Source organism: Scyliorhinus torazame, chromosome 5 (genome assembly GCF_047496885.1).
Source record: "Scyliorhinus torazame isolate Kashiwa2021f chromosome 5, sScyTor2.1, whole genome shotgun sequence".
NCBI classification, from domain to species: domain Eukaryota; kingdom Metazoa; phylum Chordata; class Chondrichthyes; order Carcharhiniformes; family Scyliorhinidae; genus Scyliorhinus; species Scyliorhinus torazame.
In genome coordinates, this window is record NC_092711.1 from 88,848,281 (window position 1) to 88,864,797 (window position 16,517).

The 16,517-nt window shown below is 47.4% G+C and overlaps 1 protein-coding gene and 1 long non-coding RNA gene across 8 annotated transcripts in view; one reads left to right on the forward strand and one right to left on the reverse strand.

The window, feature by feature from the left end:
- LOC140418837 (uncharacterized) overlaps positions 1–16,517 on the reverse strand; it is a 25,004-nt gene continuing 8,487 nt past the window's right edge. For 4 of the 6 annotated variants that reach the window (XM_072502472.1, XM_072502473.1, XM_072502474.1 and 1 more), the window contains one exon: positions 1–3,900. In XM_072502472.1, the coding sequence (XP_072358573.1) occupies positions 2,419–3,792 (1,374 nt within the window). In that variant the 5' untranslated portion in view covers positions 3,793–3,900 and the 3' untranslated portion in view covers positions 1–2,418. Of the gene's footprint in view, positions 3,901–5,478; positions 5,813–12,147; positions 12,289–16,517 lie in introns of those variants that run through there. The other 2 variants (XM_072502470.1, XM_072502469.1) reach the window with 2 other exon arrangements.
- The window catches only part of LOC140418846 (uncharacterized), a 14,643-nt gene continuing 5,723 nt past the window's right edge, over positions 7,598–16,517 (forward strand). Inside the window, exons 1-2 of one of the 2 annotated variants that reach the window (XR_011945366.1) lie at positions 7,598–7,719; positions 12,285–12,393. This is a non-coding gene — a long non-coding RNA (uncharacterized lncRNA). The remainder of the gene's footprint in view (positions 7,720–12,284; positions 12,394–16,517) is intronic. The other variant, XR_011945367.1, reaches the window with a different exon arrangement.

A 16,517-nucleotide genomic window follows, 5' to 3' on the forward strand; every position in this document is an offset into this window, starting at 1 on the left:
TTTGGTGTTTTAAAACAAAACTTTATTATTAACACAACATTAAACACTTTAACATCACACCCAAAAATAGCTTCCAATGACCCCGTAAACAACATTACTCAACACAATAAATACCCTTAATTACCATCTATATTCCCAAGTAAATAACAAGAAAGGAAAACCCTACAGCTCTCAATCCATCCCACATGCCAATGGCACAGAGTAATATTAGTTTTCCAGAACAGATTTGACTCCTGTTAGAAACCCTGCAGACTCTATTATATAATCCCCACAGTACAGAAAGAGGCCATTCAGCCCAATGAGTCTGCACCAACCCTCTGAAAGAGCACCCTACCTAGCCACACTTGCCTGCCCTATTCCTGTAACCCCACCTGGCCTGAACATCTTGGACACCATGGGGCAATTTTTGCGTGGCCAATCCACTGAACCTGCATATCTTTGGACTGTGGGAGGAAACTGTAGCACCCGGTGGAAGCCCACACAGACACGGGGAGAAAGTGAAAACTCCACGCAGACAGTCACCCAAGGTCAGAATTGAACCCGGGTCCCTGGCGCTGTGAGACAGCTGTGCTAACCACCGTGTCAGCCTGGCTGGATGTCTTCTGGCAGGAATTCTTCAAAAAGCTGTTTCAAATGGTTTGTTTTCCCTTGTCCTCATACAATTCTGCGTGCATTAAATACTATTATTCTCCTTTAACTATCTTACAGTGAGAGCAAAATACCTTTCTTGTGGTCCAAATGGTAGCCAGATCAGACCTCAACTCAAAATGCTTTCGCAAAATGTCTTGAATACCGTAGCTCCACCCAGCAATGACATCATATCCCAAGCTAAAAACAAATTAACTCCCCAAGCTGAAAACACATTAAGTCCCCAGGGATTCCCCCTCATAAAACAGCATTGCATTACCCCAGGCTGAAAACACATTAACTCCCCAGGGCTTCTCCCGAGTCAAACAACATTGCATTACCCCAGACTGAAAACACATTCCACTGGTTAATTTCACCTCCGGCTCCTAAAACTTTCTGGTCTTGCAAAACAAGATTCTTTTTAAAAACATGACTACAGCAGTCAGACACACTGTAACCCTAGCTGTTAACCCTTAAATTGCCAAATACTTATAATCTAATATATCTAAAATCCTGCATTTGTTACAGTGAGCCTGGCCACTGCCCAAGAGACTGGGACCATTCAGAGGGAGATAGAATATAGGAATTAGGAGCAGAGGCAGGCAATTCAGCACTTCGAGCCTGCTCCACCATTCAGTCAGATCATGGCTGATCTCTTCCTGGTTTCAAATCCACCTGTCAACATGTTCCTCATATCCCTCTAACCCGTTAAGATAAACAAAGATCTCGAGACAGACACCACCTTGAACTTTTGACAAGATCACCTGAAAGTCTATGAATGGGTTGTAATCATAGGGAACGTGTGCATGATAATGGGATACCAGTGTGAGTGGACAGATTTATTTATTAGGCGTGGATTAACTAACATGCGGATGTGCATAGTGAGTCTGGGCTGAAGAACAGGTCTCAAGACTTGCTCAGTGAATTGGTCACTAGAACATCTCTAATGGTTCCTTCTCTTCCCCAGTGATGAGAAACAATATCTCCAAGCATCCCGTCAAGCACCTTCCCTGTAATCGAGGTCACACTGATGAACCTGTCGTTCCCTGGCTCTGATTTGGAAAACGGGAACGACGTGAGCTATATTCCAATCTCGGAACAATCCCTGACTCTATTGAGCTTTTAACGATACGGGCAGTGGGCTCACAGAGTCAGACAAGGGGGAACTAGAGAGAGTTTTAACCTGTGGGCTAGTGGAAGGGAGGAAAGCAGCAGAGGCAGCTGATCAGATTGTCTCATTCTTACTGACAAAGATGCTCCATGAGCTCCTCACACTTATTGTTGGAGGTGAGGGTGGAGGAGACTGGGGAGAGGGAGAGACCTTTAAGGAAGGACCGTAGTGTGCATTTAACACAAATCCTATTTCACATTTATGTAGAATATTAACTCGGCTGAAGTTTGTGAACACAGAACATACAGTGCAGAAGGAGGCCATTCGGCCCATTGAGTCTGCACCAACCCACTTAAACCCTCACTTCCACCCTATCCCTGTAACCCAATAATCCCTCCTAACCTTTTTTGGTCACCAAGGGCAATTTATCATGGCCAATCTACCTAACCTGCATTTCTTTGGACTGTGGGAGGAAACCGGAGCATCTGGAGGAAACCCACGCAGACATTCCCAGCAGCGAATCGAACCTGGGACCCAGGTGCTGTGAAGCCACAGTGCTAATCACTTGTGCTACCATGCTGCCATCAGCAGATATTACCGTGCTAACATCAGCAAAAACAGAGCACAATGAACATGGTTCATGTCTGGATGTAACTGACAGCAAAATCCAATTACTGTCGTCATTTGTGAATTCGCTCGTGTGCCCGCAAGTTGGATGAATGACTGAATCCCTTCCCACAATCGGAGCAGGTGAACGGTCTCTCTCCCGTGTGAGTGCGCTGGTGTACGGTGAGATGAGCTGATTCTCTGAACCTAGTCCCACAGTGAGAGCACCTGAACGGTCTCTCGTCAGTGTGAACACGTTGATGGGACATCAGATTGGTGGAACTTCTAAAGCACCTCCCACAGTCTGAGCATTTAAAAGGTCTTTCCTCAGTGTGCGCATGTTGATGGCGTATCAGTTCACTGGAACTTTTATAGCATTTCTCACAGTCCTGGCATTTAAAAGGTTTCTCCTCACTGTGAGTGCGCTGGTGTGCAGTGAGGGTAGACGATGTCTTGAACCTATTCCCACAGTGAGAGCAACTGAACGGTCTCTCGTCAGTGTGAACACGTTGATGGCGCATCAGTTCCCCAGAACTTTTGTAGCATTTCCCACAGTCTGGACATTTAAATGGTCTCTCAGTGGTGTGAGCTTGCTGGTGTCTCAGCAGGATGGATGACTGATTGAATCCCTTCCCACACTGGGAGCAGTTGAAAGGTCTCTCATTAGTGTGAACTCGCTGGTGTCTCAGCATGCTCGATGAGTGAGAGAATCCCTTCCCACAGTGGGAGCAGGTGAATGGCCTCTCCCCAGTGTGAGTTCGCTGGTGTACAGAGAGGTCACTCGATTGCCTGAACGCTGTCCCACAGTGAGAACACTTGAACGGTCTCTCATCAGTGTGAGTGCGCTGGTGTTTGGTGAGGGCAAAAGATGTCTTGAACCCACTCTCACAGTGAGAGCACCTGAACGGTCTCTCGTCAGTGTGGACACGTTGATGGGACATCAGTTCCCCAGAACTTTTATAGCACTTCCCGCAATCTGGACATTTAAAGGGTCTGTCGTCGGTGTGAACCCGCTGGTGTGCCAGCAGGTTAGATGACCTTGAGAATCCCTTCCCACACTCGGAGCAGGTGAATGGCTTCTTCCCAGAGTAAACTCGCTGGTGTCTCAGCAGGTTGGATGAGTGAGGGATTCTGTTCCCAGACTCAGAGCAGGTGAATGGCCTCTCCGCAGTGTGAACTCGCTGGTGTCTCAGCATGTTGGATGACTGAGTGAATCCTTTCCCACAGTCGGAGCAGGTGAATGGTTTCTTCCCCGTGTGAATGCGGCAATGCTTTTCAAGATGAGATGGAGATCGGAATCCCTTCCTACACACTCCACATTTCCACAGTTTCTTCCCAGTGTGACTGCGCTTGTGTATCAACAGGTCAGATGATTGTCTGAATCCTCGTCCACACACGGAACACGTGTACAGTTCTTCTCCACTGGGAATGATTCCTTTACCTTCCATGTTCAAAATCCGATAATATTCCGGTCCCTATAAAATGGGCAACTCTGTCTGATCCTGATGTGATGTTTGGGTTCAGTTTCCCAACTGCAAATCTCCTCTTCTAATATCCTGTGGAATTGATATAAAACAGAAAGAGTGAGTGAGAACCCACAAAAACACAAAGGCAGGTTGTAAAATTGAGCTGAATGAATCTGGTCATTTGTGGGGCCGACAGTGGGAAAAAGTGACCATGAAAACTGGATTATCATAAAAAACCCAACTGGTTCACTAATGTCTTTCAGGGAAGAAAATCTGCCACACAGTCTTGGCCCACACAGGATTCTGGCCAAAATGTGGGAGAAGAGGACAAGAGAGAGAAGGGGCAGTGTGTAAGAACCAATGGGCAAAAGAGAGGGATTTTATTTATCTCTTGAGAGAATTTTGACAAACCCTCAATCTAACCACCCAGAGGATCACGGTATCAGGTGTATGTGGAAACCATCACCTCTAGTTTTTCTCCAACTCACACACCATCCTGATTCTGTGATATCCAGTACTGGATGAGCAGACATTTCCTCCAAATAAATATTGGGAAGTCCAAAGCCATTGTCATCAGACCCATCTACAAAGTCCATACCCTCACCAATGACTCCATTTCGCTCCCTGGTAACTGAGTCTGAACCAGACTGTTCAGTCATGGCAAAATATTTCAACCCAAACTGAGCTACCAGCCACATATCTACATTATCACTATTTTCATCTCAGTAACATCGCTCAACTCTATCTGAGTCTCAGCTCATTTGCTGCTGAGATTGTCATCCATTCTTCTGATACCTCGGGACTGAACTCTCCTAATGACTACCCCATAATCAGGGTAGTGGGTGCCTGGAACTCGCTACCGGAGGAGGTGGTGGAAGCAGGGACGATAGTGACATTTAAGGGGCATCTTGACAAATACATAAATAGGATGGGAATAGAGGGATACGGACCCAGGAAGTGTAGAAGATTGTAGTTTAGTCGGGCAGCATGGTTGGCACGGGCTTGGAGGGCCGAAGGGCCTGTTCCTGTGCTGTACATTTCTTTGTTCTTTGACTCATAGTCGTCTCCCACTACCGCGGTCAGTCAAGCAGAGAAATTCACAATATTTCCTCTGGCTGTCTGGTCCAGGATGACTGCTCATACTCCCTGTTGCACATTTCCCGTAGTCATCAGCAGTCTCTCGATTTGAGGATGATGTCTACTCAGGGTCTGTGTTTTTGCCATGGGTCTTCATGTGACTGCACAGACCTGCAGTTTTTTGGACACATGGGGCAGGACATCCGAAGAGGGAGTGGGAGTCACAGAGCAGGATTTGCTTCATGCTAAATTGACCCTTAGTACCCAAAGGTAACGTGGGCCTTGGTAGAGTGGTCTTTCAGATAGTCGGTGCAGACTCGATGGGCCGAATAGCCTCCTTCTGCACTGTCGGGATTCTTTAATGTGATTACAATGATCTCACTTTCGCTATAATACACTCCCCATTCATTGAAAACATTGCCCCGTACAAAGATGGTGACTGCACATGCGTCCTCCTGCAGATTGCCCCTATTAAAGATGGCGGTCTTTAAACCGGGCAGGTGAGGACCAGCTCTGTTCAAATGGGAGACTGGGAAGACTTTTTCCGAAGTTTGTGCTTGCACAACATGTATACAAAAATACTCCACACACCTGGCAGATCAATCGGTGACTGCTTTCCGCAATTTTCCGTTTACCGGTCGCGGACCGAAGAAAAAACCGTCAACATTACCACATCACCATAACCGTAACTGCACCTGCGTCACTCACAGCCCGGCCCCGCCCCCTCATTCAATCCGATTGGTTGGAGGATCAGCCTCTCCCGCTCGGTCCTCCAGACCCGCCCCCTCTTTCTATTGGCCCAAAGCTTTATCAACCACACCCCTGACATTGTGATGTGGAGCATGCGCAGTGAGGCTCATGTCCAGGGACAGACTCTTCTTTGTCGCATCTTCAGGCGGATAAGCGGAGGCAGCGTTAGGGGCAGTGAGTGGGAGGGGAGGCTTCACAAACACCCAGTGGAGGCCTCAACACCCCCATTAACAAACTGGCGGCACCGCCTCAACACCCAACACAACGGCAGCTGCCGCTTTCTCCCGGTGCCAGGCCCCAGTGGACAAATGTGGCTTCCGGAAGGAAATACAGCAATGGATTTGTTCAGGAGAAATTATCTTTAACTCACTTTACTGATCCTGGAGCAGGAGGAGAGAATGGGGGCAATTTCTATCCTGCACTCACACTGATGTAACGTAGATGGTCGAATTTAAATTCAGTGAATAATCTGAAATTCAAAACTCCATTCCGTATTAATGACCTTGAAACCATTGTGGTGAGTTTGTGGGAAGGGGAAACTGTGGAACTGGGATTTGCAGCTTTGGGAAATGAGAGAAACAATTACTCCCCAGGGACGAGAATTATCTGTTCTGAATTTCTGACCTGTGTAAACTGATTTTACAGGGTTACAAGGAATGGATTGACAGACTGGAAGCTCAAATCAATCATCACATCAAGATCTGACAATCACTCAATTGATCAGGATCTGAATGTCATCAACTTTTGAATGTGGAAGGATAAATGTTTGTTCTGTCTGTGGGAAAATATTTCAACCATCAGTGTGACTGGAAAAGCACAAAGACACACACACCCGAGTGAGAGTGTTCCAGTGAACTGACTGTGGAAAGAGCTTTAACCAGTTACACAGCCTGAAAAACATCACACCCTGACAGTGAGGATAAACTGTACACGTGTCCTGTGTGTGGAAGAAGCTTCAACTGATCGTCCAAAATGGAGAGACACAAGGACGCCAGCACCATTGAGAAACTGGAAATGTGGGGTTTGTGGGAAGGGATTCAGTTACCCTTCTGAACTGGAAACTCATCACCGCAGTCACACTGGGGAGAGACCATTCACCTGTTCAGAGTGTGGAAAGGGATTCACTCGACTAACACATCTAACTGCACACCAACTTGTTCACTCTGACATGAGACCTTTCAAATGTTCCGATTGTGAGAAGAGCTTTAAAAACAAATTTAATCTTCTGACACACCAGCGAGTTCACACTGGGGAGAGGCCGTTCACTTGCTCCAAGTGTGGGAAGGAATTTGCTCAGTTATCCAGCCTTCTGATACACCAGAGAATGCACACTGGAGAGAAACCATTCACCTGTCCTGAGTGTGGGGTGACGTTCGCTCAGTTATGCAAACTGTTGGATCATCAGCGGGTTCACACTGGGGAGAGACCATTCACCTGCTGTGTGTGTGGCAAGGGATTCGCTCAATCATCCACCCTGCTGAGATTTCACTTTCTCAACACTGACACTTTAGATCAAATCCCAATTGTTCTCTTCTCTTGTAGCTGGTGTGTGGAGAAGATCATGTTCACTGTAGATCTATCAGCACAGAAACTGCACTGTGCTTCTGGATACACTCAGTCTGCACGTCGATGAATCTTTTAAACATGACTTTAGTGAAGGTCTTCTCAGCATTGTTAAGGAGTGAGATGGCCCTGCAGATGTTGCAGTCTCCACTGTCACTGCTGTTTTTGAAAATGTGATGATTTTTGCGTCACACATTTTCTATGAAATGGATTCTACCTCCCAAGGGACGGCTGTGGTAAGGAAGGTGTGATATTCGATGGAACTTTCTGTGTGTGAGCAGTTCAGCTGGAATTCCAACTTTGCCGGGTGCCTTTCTGCTTGCTTCGTAACCAAGGGCCTTTTCCAGCTCAAGTGATGAGGGTTCCTTGTCCAACTCAACCAGGACAGGAAGCTGCAAGAGAGTCAAACAGAGACTGGGAGGTGTCCGTCCCACAGGAGTACAGCTCACAGTCATGTTCAACCCAACGGGACATCTGTTTACTTCTGGCAGTGAGAACTTCACCATCTGCTGATTTCAGGTGGGCAACCTTGGTGAAAGCAGAAACAAGTGATGTCTTGATCCCATCAAACACAGTAGATTTCAGAGGCAATTCACATTTTGTGATGTAGACTGATCCAGCGATTATTTCACACATTCTCCCTGTCTTTTACAGAACTAACTTGGCTACTTTCACGAGATGGTGTTCTAGCTCAGGCATTTTCGTGACCCGCGGGTGGGGGAGTCACGGAGCCGTCCGTCGCGGCACTCCCGATTGTGCAAATTTGTGGGCAACAGCCGCAGCAGCCGGCTTTCAACAATGCCAGCTGCGAGCGGCCTTCAAAAAGGCCACGACCATATAAAAAAAGAGACCACACTGCCCATGCGTCACTGCCCATGCGTCCCCGCTCATCGGTACGCAAGCGGAGAAGTTTGCTCACGCGCACCGATAAGCAGGCACACATATGCAGTGCGCCTGCATTTTTAAAAATATGGTCACGGTCATTTTGAAGGCCGCTCACAGCCAACATTGTTAAAAGCCGGCTGCTGCGGCTTTTGCCCATGCATTTGTGCAATCGGAGTCACAGAAGATTTTTAAAAAAAAATTCTATGTAATCTTCCTGCCTGAAGGGAGGTAGAGAGCAGGTCACGCCCCCCGAATGCCGACCTCACGTGCTTTGGGCCCGATTGAGAGTCCTCCATTTTGTCAGCAGCAAACAAGGTAAGAGAAAATGGTGGGTCGCGAAGGTCGGCTGGCGTGGGTCCCTAAGGTTGGCCGGTTGGTAAAAATGGGTCCCTGGAAAAAAAGTTTGAAAAACACTGTTCTGGCTGTTAGGTTTAAGTTGTACATCAGGTCAGCTTTACTTTTTGCTTCAGTGACAGGTCATCTCTGTTAAGTGGCTCTCAAACCAGTCTGTATTGAAAGTCAGAGAAATCTAGGTGTACAGGTCCACAGGACACTGAAAGGGGCAACACGGGTGGAGAAGGTAGTCAAGAAGGCATACGGCATGCTTGCCTTCATTGGCCGGGGCATTGAGTATAAAAATTGGCAAGTCATGTTGCAGCTGTATAGAACCTTAGTTAGGCCACACTTGGGAGTATAGTGTTCAATTCTGGTCACCACACTACCAGAAGGATGTGGAGACTTTAGAGAGGGTGCAGAAGAGATTTACCAGAATGTTGCCTGGTATGGAGGGCGTTAGCTATGAGGAGCGGTTGAATAAACTTGGTTTGTTCTCACTGGAACGACGGGGGTTGAGGGGCGACCTGATAGAGGTTTACAAAATTATGAGGGGCACAGACAGAGTGGATAGTCAGAGGCTTTTCCCCAGGGTAGAGGGGTCAATTACTAGGGGGCATAGGTTTAAGGTGCGAGGAGCAAGGTTTAGAGTAGATGTACGAGGCAAGTTTTTTTACACAGAGGGTAGGGGATGCCTGGAACTCGCTACCGGAGGAGGTGGTGGAAGCAGCGACGATAGTGACATTTAAGGGCATCTTGACAAATACATGAATAGGTTGGCAATAGAGGGATACGGACCCAGGAAGTGTAGAAGATTGTAGTTTAGTCGGGCAGCATGGTCGGCACGGGCTTGGAGGGCCGAAGGGCCTGTTCCTGTGCTGTACATTTCTTTGTTCTTTGTTCCACCGTTACCAAATGTTGCTGCTGCTGTGTCAGAAATGATTCAACTCCGTGATCCAAACTTCATCAATAACAATGTTGATGTTCAGTGATTATGTACATTTCCACAGTGCCTGTAAAATATTTAACTGTTTTGTTTTGCTTCCTTCACAATTTAATTTCCTAATGGACATAACACTGAAGAAGTCAGTAAGAATTGTCAGGAAAGATTAACCTGCTGATTGGAGATGTTGATCAGTGGAACCGTTCAGACACGGATTTGCATCAAAGATCAATTTAAGATTGAAGTACAAGTTCATAATTTTACTGTAAAGGTGCTCCTGTTGAGAGTTCTTGAATTAAGGAGAAAAATCACAGGCGCTGCTTTTAAAAAGGGGCATTTTTAAAATCAGTGACATCTCCAGAATATTAAACTGCAGCCAGTTGAAGAGATTGTTAACATCAGCAGAATCAAACCAGATATTGTCAGACTATCAATCCTGGATGTGATTGGCAGCAGCAAAACAGCAGGTTCCAGTCCCTGCACTCACTTGTGAACTCGCTGGTGTCTCAGCAGGTGTTGGGACCGAGTGAATCTCCTCTCACACACAGAACAGATGAATGGCCTTTCCCCAGTGTGAACGCGTCAATGGATTTCCAGCCGGGATGAAGAACTGAATCCTTTCCCCCAGTCCTCACATTTCCACGGTTTCTCCATGTCGCCCGTTTCCTCGTATCTCTCCAGTTTGGACAATCAGTTGAAGCTTTGTCCGCACACACAGCACGAGTACGCTTCCTTCCCTTTGCAAATCGTGCGATGATTTTAACAGGCGGTTTAACTGTTTAAAGCTCTTTGTACAGTCAGTGTACTGGAACACTCACTCCAGTGTGTGTCTTGATGCTTTTCCAGTTACAGATGTTATAAATGGTGTCGCACAGACAGAACACACAAACATGTCTCCTCCGGAATTCAATTTCTGATGATATTGAGGCCGTGGTGACTCAGTGACTTTGTCAGACCATGCAGTTCGAGCTTCCTGTTTGTAAATCCACCAAATCTATTACCCTGGAAAAGGAGTTTACAAAACTTGAGAAATATTGAACATATAATTCTATTTTCCATGAAAGATATTTTCTTCATTTGTACCTGTAAAGCAGTAAATCCTAATCCCATGCACTCTCTCACCTCCCTTGCTGGATGCAAATCCCAGGGTGACTAACAGTCCCATATTTTACTGAATGTATTTGTGTCCTCTGTCCCAGGCTGCATGCTGCCTGGATGTTGTCTGTCATACAAATTGTACCTTTCTCAATGCACAGGATCATGTTCCTTACTGTTTCTGTGTTCCAACAGCTCTGGCAGACACTTACCCCAGGCGGACTGGTCCCAGCTCTGGCAGAACGCCAGCCTTTCAGTGCAGGCTGGACCTTAATTTTCACCATGAGAGTTGGTCAGCCCGGCAAATCCTGCACACCACCTTCACAATTCTTTTCCTTACAGCTCACCCCCTCCCTCCCCTCTGGCTGGGATCAGTTCTCAACCCCCTCTGTGCAAAGTGAGAATAAAATCAATTAATCAATCATCATTTTGCCTCCTGGTCATTGGGACCCTGAAGCCCCACCCACTCTATGTTCCTTTACCAAGATGGCTGCACTTGAAGCCACCAATCCCCCGGAGCTGGAAATCCAGGGGCTGCAGGTTCTTTATTGGGGGTTTGGGGCCTCCAGCGGGTGTTTGTGAATCGGCCCCGTCCACCCCCCAGGGTTTCCTTCCTTGCCAGAGATCAGAGTCCTCATTGATTTGAGTGCCTCATTGATTTGAGTGCAAAGTGGAAGCTTTTATTTATTACCCTTCCTCCCCCATCCTCTGATGTGAACCATCCTCCAGTGGCTGAAGCAGGATGGTGCCCGTTAACCTGGGCCTGTTCCCGGGAGGGAGGGAGAAGCCCCGCAGCTGCAAACCAGGGAGCTGACAATGATTGTGAAGGGTTTGCGGATCCACAAAGTGTTTCCAAATCCTCCCACCCACCGCCTGACGCCGACTCTGCTTCTCCGGGACAAACAAGTGGCGAAATCCATGTCCAGCAGCCGCACTGCGCGTGCTCCGGATCACAATGCCCGGGGGTGATTGAGGGCGACTCCAGACCAATAGAACAGGGGGCGGGACTGGAGGACCGAGCATGAGCGGCTGATCCTCCAGCCAATCAGAGTGAATGTGGGGCGGGACTGATCTGGATCTCCCTCATTGGCTGAGACTCTGCATCCTTTGAGTTCTTCCCATTGGCCACGTGGGCGCGGGTTCCGAAACCTCATTTCCTGCCTGAGATGTGTTGACCAATTGGAAGCATTGGAGGACCGGATGGACTCCGGTCCTCCAGCCAATCACACTGCGGGCTTTGTGTGAATGAAGTTTGAGTTTCACACAGACTTAAACTGACTTGCTGATTCCTGGCAGCATTTTGTGCTTGGGTCCCGGGTTCAATTCAATGTGGAGTTTGCACATTCTCCCTGTGTCTGCGTGGGTTCCCTCCGTTGTGTTCCAGTTTTCACCCACCATCCAAAGATGTACAGGTTAGGTAGATTGGCTATGCTAAATTGCCCCTTAGTGTCCAAAAAAAGGTTAGGTGGAGTTACTGGGATAGGGTGGAGGCATGGACTTAAGTAGGGTGCTCTTTCCGAGGGTGGTGCAGGCTTGATGGGCCGAATGGCATCCTTCTGCACTGTAAATTCTATGATTCTGTTGGACTTTCGCTCTCCGTCTGATCCGGTGGGTCTGTCTGGGGGTATTTCCCTGGTACAGTCTATGTGTTTGGGTATTTTAGGGAACAGGTAGAACTTCCTTGGTTGTACCTGTTGTTTTTGGTTAATGTTTCTGGAGTCTTTGAGTTCTTCCGGTCCATCTCCAATTCTCCTTCCTGTCTCGGGTATATGGGTCTAGGTAGCTTGGTGTTGTGATTCGTGTTGTTTAGTTGTCTGTCTGTCTCCAGCAGGTATTGTTGTCTCTCGATAAAGACTGTGCTGCTACCCTTGTCTTCTGGTCTTATGAACATATCCGTGTTGGATCCAAGCTCCCGGATTGTCTGTCTTTCTCTCCGGGTAAGATTCTGTTTGTCTCTTGTATTTCACTGTGACAGGGCAGAGACCTGATTGAAGGAATCAAACATGGGAATTCTGGGAAAGATGGACAAGGATTTGGGAGATGACAAAATGTTGAAAGGTTTGAAGAAGAGAGGGAGGTTGAAGTTGGGGCAATAATTTGTAAGGATGGCAGGGGCAAGGGTTTGTTTTATTGAGGGGGTGATGATGGCAGATTTGAAGGACAGAGGGACAGTACCTGAAGAGAGACAAATGTTGACAATATCCATGGACACAGGGTAGTTGGCTGATCAGTAGCTCAGTGGGAATAGTGTCGATGGAGCAGGAGCTGGGTCTCATGGACAAGATGAGCTCTGAGAGGGCATGAGGGGAGATGAGAGAGAAACTAGAGAAAGATGTGGGCTCAGGGCTCAGGAAAGGATGAAATTTAGAGACAGTTTGGTCCGGTGGGATCGTGGAAGGGAGGAAAGCAGCAGAGGCAGCTGATCGGATTTACTCAATCTCAGTCACAAAGAAGCTCCACAAGCTCCTCACACTTCTTGTTGGAGGTGAGGATGGAAGAGACGGGGGAGAGCGAGAGTACTTCAAAAGGAATTAACTTGTGTCAGAGATATTAAAAAGTTTCAACACTGCGTATTTAACAGAAATCTAATTTATTTGACTTTTAGCCAGAATATTAGCCTCTGTAAATGGGCCGGAGTTTGTTATCAGCAGAAAGAGACCCAAATGAACATGATTCAGTCCTGAATGTGAGGAACAGCAAAATCCAATCACTGTGGTTACTTGTGGCCTCGTTGGTGTCTCTGCAGGTGGGATGAAGTGGTGAATCCCTTCCCACACTCGGAGCAGGTGAATGGTCTCTCCCCAGTGTGAATTCGCTGGTGACTCAGCAGGTTGGATGATTGAGTGAATCCCTTCCCACAATCGGAGCAGGTGAACGGCCTCTCCCCAGTGTGAATTCGCTGATGTACAGTGAGGTGAGAGGATTGTCTGAACCCAGTCCCGCAGTGAGAGCATCTGAATGGTCTCTCATCAGTGTGAACTGGGTGGTGTCTCTGCAAGTCAGATGACTGAGTGAATCTCTTCCCACACTTGGAGCAGGCGAATGGTCTCTCCCCAGCGTGAATTCGCTGATGTACAGTGAGGTGAGATGATTGTCTGAACCGAGTCCCGCAGTGAGAGCACCTAAACGGTCTCTCATCAGTGTGAATACGTTGATGGCGCATCAGTTCCCCAGAACTTTTATAGCACTTCCCGCAGTCTGGACATTGAAATGGTCTCTCATCAGTGTGAACTCGCTGGTGACACAGCAAGTGGCCTGAAATAGTAAATCCCTTCCCACACTCGGAGCAGGTGAATGGTCTCTCTCCAGTGTGACTGCATCAATGAGTTTCCAGCTTGGATGGGGAAATGAATCCTTTCCCACAGTCCCCATATTTCCACGGTTTCTCCTCAGTGTGACTGCATTTGTGTCTTGCGAGGCCTGATGATCGAGTGAATCCTCGTCCACACACACAACACATGTACGCTTTTTCTCCACTGTGAGCGATGCTTTTTCCTTCCATGTTCAAAGTACGATGATATTCAGGATATGATAAATTGAGGACTCTGTCAGAACCTGATGTGATGCTTGGTTTGCGTTTCCAAACTTTGAAGCCTCCCCTTCGAACACCCTGTGAAACTGATTGAAAACAGAAAATAGGGAGTGAGAGAGAACCCACAAAAACACAAAGGCAGGTTGTGAAATTGAGCTGAATGAATCTGGTCATTTGTGGGGCCGGCACTGGGAAAAAGTGACCATGAAAACTGGATTGTCATAAAACACAACTGGCCTCTTTGGGAGGAGAGAGAAAGAGGTGAAGAGGGATTTTGTGTATCTACAAGTCATATTAAGAGAGTAGTTGGCAAAGCAAATTCGATCTTGAGCTTCATGAACAGTAATATTGATACCAAAACTATGCTTCCGGTGGCACAGTGATTAGCACTGCAGCCTCACAGCGCCAGGGACCTGGGTTCAATTCCGACCTTGGTGACTGTCTGTGTGGAGTTTGCACTTTCTCCCCGTGTGGGTTTCCACCCGGTGCTCAGGTTTCCTCCAACAGTCTAAAGAAGGACAACTTCGGTGGATTGGCCTTGATAAATTGCCCCTTAGTGTCCAGGGATGTACAGGTTAGGTGGGGCTATGGGGTTACAGGGAGAGGGTAGGGGTGTGGGCCTAGGCAGGGTGTCCTTTCGATTGGATTGGATTTGTTTGTCACGAGTACCGAGGTACAGTGAAAAGTATTTTTCTGCGAGCAGCTCAACAGATCATTAAGTACATGGGAAGAAAAGGGAATAAAAGAAAATACATAATAGGGCAACACAAGATATACGATGTAACTACACAAGCACTGGCATCGGATGAAGCATACAGGGTGTAGTTAATGATGTCAGTCCATGAGAGGGTCATTTAGGAGTCTGGTGACAGTGGGGAAGAAGTTGTTTTTGAGTCTGTTCGTGCATGTTCTCAGACTTCTGTATCTCCTGCCCGATGGAAGAAGTTGGAAGAGTGAGAAAGCCGGGTGGGAGGGATCTTTGATTATGCTGCCCACTTTCCCCAGGCAGCGGGAGGTGTAGATGGAGTCAATGGATGGGAGGCAGGTTTGTGTGACGGACTGGGTGGTGTTCACGACTCTCTGAAGTTTCTTGTGGTCCTGGGCCGAGCAGTTGCCATACCAGGCTGTGATGCAGCTCGATAGGATGCTTTCTATGGTGCATCTGTAAAAGTTGGTAAGGGTTAATGTGGACATGCCATATTTCCTTAGTTTCCTGAGGAAGTATAGGCACTGTTGTGCTTTCTTGGTGGTAGCGTCGACGTGGGAGTGGTAGCATCGACCTTTCAGAGAATAGGTGCAGACTTGATAGGCTGAATGGCCTCCTTCTGTACTGCAGAATTCTATGGTTCTAATTCTATTCTATGAATCTTTATAAAGCTCTGGTCACCACTCTTCAGGAAGGATGTGAAGGTTCTTGGAAAAGGTTTCCCAGAATGGTTCCAGCAAAGGAGGTTGAGGGGAGATTTGATTCAGGGACACAAGATTACGCCAGGTTTCCATCGGGTGGACAAAGAAACTCTATTTCCATTCACTGATCGTACAAGCAGTCGGGACACAGATTTAAAGGTTTGGGTAAAGCCTGGATTGAATTATACAAGATCCTGAGGGGTCTTGACAGGGTGGATGTGGAGAAGATGTTTCCTCTTGTGGGAGAATCTAGAACGAGGGCATCACTGTTGCAAAATAAGGAGTCACCCATTTAAGATGGAGATGAGGATTTCTTTCTCGAGGGTTGGAAAACTTTGGAACGCCTGCCGGAAAAGGCAGTGGAAGCAGAGTCCTTGAATATTTTTAAGGCAGAGCTGGATAGATTCTTGATGAGCAAGGAGGTGAAAGGTCATCAGGGGTAGGCAGGAATGTGGAGTTAACGTTAGAATGAGATCAGCTGCAATCGTATTGAATGCTGAGCAAGTTCGAGGGGCCGAGTGGCCAGTTCCTAGTTTGTATGTAAAAGGTACAGGAGATAGAACATAGAAAAATACAGCACAGAACAGGCCCTTCGGCCCACGATGTTGTGCCGAACCTTTGTCCTAGATTAATCATAGATTATCATTGAATTTACAGTGCAGAAGGAGGCCATTCGGCCCACTGAGTCTGCACCGGCTCTTGGAAAGAGCACCCTACCCAAGGTCAACACCTCCACCCAACACTAAGGGCAATTTTGGACACTACGGGCAATTTATCATGGCCAATCCACCTAACCTGCACATCTTTGGACTGTGGGAGGAAACCGGAGCACCCGGAGGAAACCCACGCAGACACGGGGAGGATGTGCAGACTCCGCACAGACAGTGACCCAAGCCGGAATCGAACCTGGGACCCTGGAGCTGTGAAGCAATTGTGCTATCCACAATGCTACCGTGATGCCCTTAAGAACAAATAAATCTACACTATATTATTTTACCGTAATCCATGTACCTATCCAATAGCTGCTTGAAGGTCCCTAATGTTTCCGACTCAACTACTTCCACAGGCAGTGCATTCCATGCCCCCACTACTCTGTGGGTAAAGAACCTACCTCTGACATTC